The sequence below is a fragment of the Triplophysa rosa genome, linkage group LG18 (assembly GCF_024868665.1).
Source record: "Triplophysa rosa linkage group LG18, Trosa_1v2, whole genome shotgun sequence".
NCBI classification, from domain to species: Eukaryota; Metazoa; Chordata; class Actinopteri; order Cypriniformes; family Nemacheilidae; genus Triplophysa; species Triplophysa rosa.
In genome coordinates, this window is record NC_079907.1 from 8434995 (window position 1) to 8444813 (window position 9819).

At 41.1% G+C, this 9819-nt stretch overlaps 1 protein-coding gene across 2 annotated transcripts; it reads left to right on the plus strand.

Moving 5' to 3' along the window:
- Positions 1-28: 28 nt before the first annotated feature.
- On the plus strand, positions 29-9620 carry znf646 (zinc finger protein 646). 2 transcript variants are annotated; one of them, XM_057358133.1, is made up of 5 exons: positions 29-141; positions 390-538; positions 2223-5110; positions 5508-6590; positions 7168-9620. In XM_057358133.1, the coding sequence occupies exons 3-5, from the start codon at positions 2466-2468 to the stop codon at positions 8066-8068; spliced, it is 4629 nt and encodes a 1542-aa protein (XP_057214116.1). In that variant the 5' UTR covers positions 29-141; positions 390-538; positions 2223-2465; the 3' UTR covers positions 8069-9620. The 2 variants fall into 2 exon arrangements, with proteins under 2 accessions (XP_057214116.1, XP_057214117.1); XM_057358134.1 differs by lacking the exon at positions 390-538 and having other exon boundaries at positions 36-141.
- Positions 9621-9819: the final 199 nt, after the last annotated feature.

Here is a 9819-nt window from a genome sequence, read left to right on the forward strand (position 1 = left end):
CAGAGATGTGAGCCTTTAATGACTTCACGTCGCCAGCTTGGGAATGTCATTTAAAATTGTCTGCTATTTTAATTTAAACAGAGTCACCTCATTGATCTTTTGATGGTCCTACCGATGTGTATCTACAGACTACAATGTACGGTGAGTAGGGCAGAATGGGTGGAGAGAAAGTATGTGGGAGGAGAAATGATCTATGCCCACTACAATTTTAACAATAAATGAAAATAGAAAAAGGGCACAAATGACGTGGTCAGGTTATGTGTGGCATGTGTGCTATCTAATCATGTGTAAGAGTTCATGTGGTTATTAATAACAGCTTTAAAACGTCCGAAGTCGTATAAGAATACAAGACGGACTACTTTCACTGATGCACATTTCCTGTTTCCTAGCAACAAGAGCAGGAAGTGAGTCGAGTGGGATGGGGAAAAGACAATTGGTAAAAGGGGGGACGAACACGCCCGTCCTGAAACTAAAATTAACTGAATGGAATGCAAACGTTACATGTACCAAAACAACACGAAGGAGATTACAGCATTAAGTACGTATTTTTAAAATATACATTTCGCAGCTTCCGTTGATTTCAGTTAGCCGCAGTTGCTAGCCACCAGATGCTAACTCGCTCACAAAGCTATCAGATGCTATTGCCTTCAGATGTATTTCTATACGGATAATCTCAATAGTGATGTTTTGTCTACTGAATTTGTTAGGATGACTATTAAATCGCTTGATTTGATTTGATATCAATGTCATGATTATGTTGTATGTAGTTAGCTGTTAAGATAATGTGCTTGGGAAATGTTTACTGTGTAAATAGAGCTCCATTGTGTGGCACAGTCTGTCATCTAACGTAAGTTGGCCGCTGAAGTTGATCCTTCATTCAGCCACGTCCCGACAAATTCGCTGTGTCAGCGTTATTTTCTTTAAATATTTGGATCCTTTAAAATTGTGCTTTACGAACGAGAGAGACTAAGCACATCCCATGTGTCAAGAAGAGTTTGATTTTATTCATGTTAAATTGACTTCAGTGGCTTATGGATGTTTGATTAAATTTAATATCACATTCATGTATCGGACTGTTATAACATGTATAAACTTCAAGTTAGTTGCTTGTTTAAAACGTCTGTATGTAGTGGTGTTTTTTGCATGTTTTCAGCTGGATAGTTGACACATGCAGCCGGGGTAAATATTAAGAGAGACCATTCCAAATATAATAATAATAATTTAATAAGCATTTCTAGATGTATTGTGGCCATTCCAGTACAGTGTCTGTTGAATTTCAACAAAATCAAACCTCAGGAGTGACTTTTAAGTCATCCGACACCAATGTGAAAGACTGACAGCATGACAAGACACAAGAAAACCATCATAAAAATCGAGTGTATCTCATAATTTTTGTTTTTACTTTTCCTAAATGCATGTACAAATCCTGTTGTATTGCTTAAAAGTGAATACAAACTTGCTTTCTTTGTACTATTTGAGGTCTGAAAAAATACAGATAATCTTTTCTGAAAATGACCTGTTTCTCCATGTTTATTTTTGTAAATAAATGCAGATAGAGACAATATTATTATTTGAAATTTAGAAGACTTTTTGTTTGTAGTTCACAGAATGAAACAAAAATGATAATTTTACCTAAATAAATATCTATGAATAGTACATTCAGAAAAACTGAAAATAATTTTTAATGGTCTCGTATTTTTTTCTGCGGCTGCATACTGTACATTTGTCTTATGGTGTGACATAGCAAAAATGCAGAAAACAAACTTTTAAGAATATATTATTATTTTGTAATATTAATGTTGTATTTTTAATATAAAATAGCTTAAGAGACATTCATTTTCATTGTTAGTTTTTTCAAATTTTTTGCTGTCACACCATGGGACACATTTGCAGTATATTTGTTAACTACCCAGCTGCAATAGTTATTTTAACTGGTTTTATTATTTGAAAAAATACATGTGAAAAGTCACGTTTTTGTTAAGTCTACACAAAATATTATTCTGCGGTTATGTTTCAGTAGTTCTCTCCAAGTTTGGATGCATTGTTTATAATATACATTTATTATGTACTGACTTGGTTATATAAACTATGAGCTGGTGTTGTTAATTAATCACTTTTAAATCTGTTTCTTTTTGTTTGTTTTTCATGATTATTGACTTTCTCTTATGCAACTACCCCGTGTGAACTTTCTGGTGAATAATGTATGGGTTTTTCTGTTACAGATTCCCATCCAGAACCTGCGCTCATCATCGTCCAAATTCAATGACACACTTCCAATGGAATGGAACAGAATGTATTCTCAGCTAAGTTTTTAAATGTTGCCTTCACGTTCAGACCCCACCGAACAGGCCGATTTGATAACAGTGAGGGCAAGGACCTTACCTTTTCTAAAAGGTGTGTCCCTCACAATCATTCAAACTGGCTTTTGTTGACATTTCTCATTATTATACTATACCATTACGGCTATGCAAGAGCCTGGTGGGACCAAAGGCGTTTCACGTGGGCGGCGTGGTGAAGTACTTGCAAGCATGGCTGGACTTTTGGAGCATACTGACACTTATGATCATTCTGAAGAGGAACGCAAGTTCAGATGTGAGGAATGTGGGCGGGGCTACAGGCATGCGGGTAGTTTGGCCAACCACAGAAAAACCCATGAGGTTGGTTCTTTTCAGTGTCATATATGCTCCAGGAAACTCTCTAACGCTTTGGCTCTGAAGAGTCATCTACGCATCCACACATCTAGAAAGAAATACTCATGCACGATATGCGGAAAGGCCTTTCGTCTGGCAACTCAGTTGGCCACCCATCAGAAGGTCCATCGCAATAAAGAGTCTCAAGGGAGGAGCAGAACAGAGAATTATCCAGAATGTGCTTTTAAAGTTGAAGATTTGCCACATCTAGATGAGGTGGATTTTGATATTATACCAGATCTGCAACCAGACATGCAGCTGAACATTGCTCCTATAAGCAGCCTTAGTAACGGTACGTTATCGGAACATGTTCCAAGCTCAACACCAGGAAGTGACACTGCCGCTGACGATGATACTGGAGACAGGCCGTTTAAATGTGACATGTGCGGCAAGACATACAGACACCACGGAAGCCTGATAAATCATAAAAAAACTCATCAAATGGGACTTTTTGAGTGTCCAGTCTGTTTTAAACAATTTAACAATCTTGCTGCCCTTAATAGCCACCAGCGAATCCACAGTAAAACCCGAGGTCATCCAACTGCTCAGACCTCTAATGCTGCCCTCCCAGACTGCAAGTCAGAGCTGGCCTCCCATGCCATGCCACAAAATGGTGATGCCAATGTACATTTTTGTCACCTTTGTCAGGTTGTATTCCCTAATGATGATGAGTTTCAAAATCATATTTTGTTGCACAACTCCTCCTCTGTGTCATTCGAGTTACCAACGAACCTATCAGAGGAGCACAGTTTCACTTACAGTGATAGTGTTACTCAATCCCCAGAGTCTAACCCCTATCCCCCCTCCAGCGATACTCCACCGTTGCCTGCGTTACTCGACAAAGCCGTTGATTTTGACCAGTCAGAGGGCCCGATTGAAAATGGTCATGCATATGTACCCGACTCTTTGGATGATAATTCGTTGAATATTCATGCTCAGGGACAGGCAATGGCCCTATCAGAGAACCTCAACCTCGGTCAGTCAGCACAGGGTACTGATAACATCAAAGTAGAAGATGCTGACAGTTGCGATCGCCGTTTCAAGTGCCACATCTGTGGCAAAAGCTACAGGCATGCAGGTAGTCTCATAAATCACAAACGCTCCCATCAAACCGGCATCTTTCAGTGTTCCATTTGCCGCAAGAATTACCCTCATCTGGCGGCTCTGCGAAGCCACCTTCGGATACATAAAGGAAAGCCTGCTTCTTTGCCTGTTAGTACCGAGGGTGACTGGCTTTCTTCAGAGCCCCTGACCCATGAGAATCAGCAGAGCTGCTTTTCATCACATGAGAGAGATATAAGCGGGATGTTAAGCTTTCCTCAGGATCTGGTTGACTCGACCGATGGGGAGCACGAATCGAATGCTACTGAATTTTGTGAGCAGTTTGACAATTCCTTTCCAGATGACAGACCAATGCACCTACCTCAGGTTGAACCTCTAATGGAGAGGCACATGTGTGCCGATTGTGGAAAGACATTTACCGATATCGCAGGAATCAAGTCACATATGTGTCCCCTCCTGAATCATCAATATCCGACGAACGTCTCATCCGGTCACATGGAGTTTAACAACACAAAGCATGAAGATTTTTTAGGAGAGTCAGAGGAGCATGTTGGTTTTGAGGAACACAACGGCAGTGAAGATGAGTCGTACTTTGGAGAGCAGACGTCTTTTCACAACATGCACGTTGAGACGTGTGACAATGAAAATGAGTCTCAGTGCGAAGAAGATGACGGTGAGGATGAGGATGATGGAGAGATGTATCAGTGCTCCGTGTGTGGGAATCACTACATTAGCATGCGTGCTTTACGAAGCCACCTGCGAGGTCACACTCAGAGTCACGCCACACCTTCAGCATCCGGTCTTTCATCCTTGTCCTCCCTTGAGGTAAAGCAAGACGAACCCATTGACAATCCGCAGGGTGATGGCAGTCTGATCATCTGCAGCACTTGTGGAGAGAGCTTTGCTACGAAACAAGACCTACAAGCCCACCAGCTCTTGCATGGCAATACAGAAGATGATGCAACTGAACAAAATGTAATAGACGACCAGCCTGAGCTCAAGCCTAAAGTGGAAGTAGAAAGTATTATTTGTGGGAAGTGTGGTATAAGCTGCAGTGACGTTTATCACCTTAATAACTGCACAGGAGAAAGAGAAGAACAGGAGGAGGAGGAAAGATTTGAGATGAAGCCACTTCTTAGAAGTACATTTCAACGCGAACTTTTACAGGAGAGCCTACGTGATGGACAAAGACAGTACAAGTGTGATCAATGTGGTCGTTCATACCGGCATGCAGGATCCCTGCTCAATCATAAAAAGTCTCACAAAACTGGGGTGTTTCGCTGCTTTGTCTGCCAAAAGCGGTTTTATAATTTGCTGGCCCTCAAGAACCACCAGAGGACACACTTTGACGTCAAAAAGCAAGTATTAAAATCCATCATAAAATGATTTAAAGGGATAGTTCACCCAAAAAGGAAAATTCTTTCATCATTTATTCACACTTGTGTCACTTTAAACCTGTATGACTTTCTTCTGGAAATAAAAAGATATTTTGAAGAACATTGGTAACCAAACAACATTGGCCCCCATTGGCTTTCATTGTACAGACACAAAACCACTAAGATATATTTCTCAAAATATGTTAGTTTGTGTTCCACAGAAGAAAAAGTCACATACAGGTTTTTTATGACATTAGTGTCAATAAATGACTAAATAAATATTTTTGGTGCACTGTCCCTTTAAGAAAAAAACAATCCAAAATGTGATTGTCCTCTAGCCTCTACTTGTTTATCTAATGGTTGTTCTTTTCTCTTTCAGGCATAGATGCACAGAATGTGGGAAGGCGTTTAAAATCCACAAACAACTGTTGAATCACCAGAGGGTCCATCAGGAAAACAAGGCTAAGATTGAGGAGCTCAACAGACAGATTCAGACGCTCATGCAGATGAGTGGGAATGCCTCAGGGAGCGGAATGCAGGGGCCTAATTCAATCAGAAAGAGAATCGGCAGACGCCGTAAGCAACGTCAAGCCCTAAGCAACCACGAAAAGGAAGGCCGTATGGGAGATCCCGGCAACCCACGGCCTTTCGTCTGCGATCAGTGTGGAAGAAGCTATCGTCACGCAGGGAGCTTGGTCAACCACAAGAACTCACATAAGACCGGTGAATATTACTGTGCTCTCTGCAACAACACATACTCCAACCAGTTAGCAATGAAGAACCATTTACGAATACACTTTTCGGTCAAAACACACCGCTGCCAGGACTGCGGGAAGGCATTCAGGGGAAAAAAACAGTTACTTAACCACACCTGTTCGACCAATAAAAAAACCAGAGCAGCGCGAGGAAAAGTCAAGGGTCATAAACAAGAAAAGGACTTAAAATGCAAGCGCTGCCATTTGGTGTTTCCTGATACTGAGCTACTTTTAGGACACGGCTGTACTGAAGAGCCCAGCACTGATTCGGCCCCCGCAGGAAGTGCATATGCTGACGGTGAAAGCGTGGCTTTAGAAAAAGAAGAACGACCGTTCAAGTGTAACATTTGTGGTCGTAGTTACCGTCACGCAGGTAGCTTGTTAAACCATAAGAACACTCACAAAACAGGCCATTTCTCTTGCTCCTTTTGTGCCAAACCCTTCTCCAACCCCATGGCTTTAAGAAACCACACTCGCATTCACACGCAGAAGAAAAAGTATGTGTGTCCTACATGCGGCAAAGCTTTCCGGCTCTCTAGCATCCTCTACAACCATCAGAAAATCCATGCTCGGGGAATCTCTCACTATAGCTGTCAAACATGTGGCAAAAGCTTTCAGGGAAGGTCTGGACTTAAGAGGCATCGCTGTTACAAAAACGGCAATCCAAACTCAACTGTCAATCAAGATGGCAGTGACAAATGCTATACGTGAGTATTTTCCTTTTCTTCCATTGTGCTGTGTGTAATTTTTTGGAGGATCTATTGACTGAAATGGAATATAATATACATAACTATGCCTTCAGAGGTGTATAAAGACTTTACATAATGAAGCGTGATGTTGTTATTACCTTAGAATGAGCTATTTCTATCTACTCACACTGCAGGTCCCCTTACATGAAATTCGCCATGTTGTTTCTTCAGTAGCCCTAAACGGACAAACTGTTCTACAGAGCGTGTTTCGTATATACATTATCTCCTTCTGCAAAGAAGCGAAAACGTGACGACATCTTAGTTCTGTGTCAGCCTCCATAGTGCTTCGAATGGGAGGGGTGGAGTGAGCCGTTGGTTGCAATTCGCAACCTCACCACTACATGCCGCTAAATTTTATACAACGGACCTTTAAACATTCTCACTCTTTTTATGTTTCAACAGTTAACCTTTTTAGTTTTTTGGTATTTAATAACTTTTCAGGTTGAGACATAAATGTGCAGATGTAACAAAGCCTACTTTCAGTATTTGTATTTGTTTTTCTCTTTAAAAACACATTTATCATGTTTCTGTGCAGATGTGATCAGTGTGGACGCTCCTACAGACATGCCGGTTCCCTCCTCAATCACAAGAAGACCCATAATGCCGATCTCCTGCACTGCACTCTTTGCCTCAAAACCTTCACCGACCCGCTGGATTTGGAGAGCCACTCTCAAATGGCTCGCCACTGCTGCCCAGATTGCGGGAAAACCTTCTGCGAGTTTGCACATCTGCAGGGCCACATGGAGGTGCATAGTAAAAGCCTCCCGTACTACTGCAACTTGTGTCAGCAGAACTTCCCAAACCTAGTCAGTTATCAGCAGCACCAAGAGGTCCATGTCAACTTGCAAGGGCAGTCACATGATAAGCAGGATATGCAGATGCAACAAGATTTGGGCTGGGACTCCGCATTGGATCAACAGATGGGAATTCAAAGCCTTCCAAAGATCGATTCGGCCTTTAGCCGAGTGCATGGATTTCCTGAAACCCACGAGCAGCAAGAAAGTACAGAGGGAGACGGCAGGGAGGAGAAGAGTCACGTCTGCGAGCATTGCGGACGCACGTACCGCCACGCCGGCTCGCTGCTCAACCACAAGAACAGCCACAAGACCGGATCTTTCTTCTGCTCGGTCTGCCAAAAGGAGTTCACTAATCTGATGGCGCTGAAGAATCACCGGCGTATTCACACAGAGCCCAAACGCTATCAGTGCCTGGAGTGTGGCAAGGCCTTCCGGGTCTCCACCCAGCTTATCTGCCACAGGCGCATCCACACCAAAGAGAAGCCGTTCTCATGCCCCCTTTGCGACAAGCGTTTCTCTAGCAAGTCCAACCTCCGGCATCACCAAAAGATGCATCAGAACACCCAACAGACTTACGAGTCCTCTTTTAATATGGATGATAATGCATTCATGGGACTGGGTGTGGACCCTTTCCTCTGAGGCCACATGCTCCGCTAGTTGCTCCAAGGGAAGATTTCAAAACAATATTGTCTTGCAAGACTTTTCCTCCACCCGAGGCACAATGCCGATAACGGTCAGGTTTTCTGCTGTACTTGTCAAGATAGTGTCACATGCAGATGCTCATCTTGGTAAGACTTGCCTCCTTTACTGTTGTCTTTTTAAAGGACACTATAGACTGGCATTGATAGATACTACCTCTGGTAGGGACAGTAATACTGTAGAAATATTAGAGTAAGTGACAGTGCCTGTCTGATTTTACTTTCTTTCGTTTGTTTTGTGTACCCACACAGTACTATGACAGGCCTCAGACTGAGGGCTTGGATGAGTTTTTCTATCCAGGTTCTTACCCAGCGATGCCTTTAAGATTAGAGTCCGACCGGTTATTTGGTTGACAGAAACAAATGCATAAATGGGGATGGGAGAAAAGCAAGCATTGCCTTTTAAGTTTGCAGGGTCAAAAAATTGTAAAATGTTTTACAGGATTGAAAAGGATCTCTACTTTACTTAATTTTGTATTAAGAGCTTCCATATTTTCAGGTTATTGTACTGCGTATGGTATATCACTTCATCTTTGTCTCATTAAGACCAATGTACACTTGATATTTTCTGGATGTTTCTGCGGTTTCTTCATGGACGACACTGGTAAGGCTGTTAAACAGCAAGTGAACAGCCCTTCCCTGAGGCCTGTGGTGTAGTAAATATCAAAGATATTTATTTATTTAAAAATAACTATTTATACATTACATTAATATTTGAAAGTTAGGCAATTATTTTGTCTTTAATGTAGTAGACGTTATGCATGGTTAAGTGTGGTAGAAACTAGATTTTTTGACTACTTGGGTATACTAAATAATGTTATAAACGGTTAAGAAATACCTCTTAAAATGCATTCACATCAGTTTTTTTTTGAAGAACAACAGATGTTTTTCTGTTTGTAGCGCATACTGTTTTAATAAATGTTTTATCAGTGGGGGTATGTTCTTTGCTAAATATTATCAGAGCACAGAAAGTAACAGACCCAAAAATCTATGACCGGTCGGGCTCTATTAGGGCAGGAATTCATAGACTGAACACTTTTCAACTGTTGTTGTTTTTTTTAAGATGCTCAGGTCTCACAACCTTGGACGCAATGTAAGATGCAACACATTTACCTTAATGCCCATCGTGTCAAGACCTCTGTCTGTTTTTTATGCCAGAATGAATTTACATGTGCCATTTGATAACATTTCCCTGTTCAAAGGATTTGTAAGATAGTTTCATTTAAGCATATAGATCAGTACTGATTGTTTAAGAATAGAAGTTGCAAACCTTCACGTATTAATGGCTTCATCACATTGATAGAGAACTGACACCTCTAAATCTCCTGTATTCAGTTGCATATATCTTAAACAAATACAAGATATTTATTTTTGTTCACATGATGGATGTTTCTTTTTCTCGAGTAGGGACCTTGATAAGCAGATGCTGTTAATTCGTAGGTGTTAATGCCCTCACTTTCTTGAATCTAATAAAATCACAATGTAACAAGGTTTATTTGACTGCGTGTGCTTGATCTCTTATCTATTTTAACACTTGAATCCTTTGCATGTTACAAAATTGCAGTGCATTGCAAGATTTATTTAGAACATGCAAATTAGAAATGAGTGTATTTTTTATTCTGCTGTAATGTTGTCTTAAAAATGTGTATTGCGAAATTGTGTTGGCAGATCTTCATATGGCTTCACAAAATT

What these genes read in the sequence shown, in the direction of transcription:
- znf646 (XM_057358133.1), top strand. Translation starts at nt 2,466, where the DNA reads ATGCAAGAGCCTGGTGGGACCAAAGGCGTTTCACGTGGGCGGCGTGGT. An exon ending in ACACACTTTGACGTCAAAAA is followed by an intron (nt 5,111 to 5,507) that starts GCAAGTATTAAA and finishes TTTCTCTTTCAG; the next exon opens with GCATAGATGCACAGAATGTG. An exon ending in GGCAGTGACAAATGCTATAC is followed by an intron (nt 6,591 to 7,167) that starts GTGAGTATTTTC and finishes GTTTCTGTGCAG; the next exon opens with ATGTGATCAGTGTGGACGCT.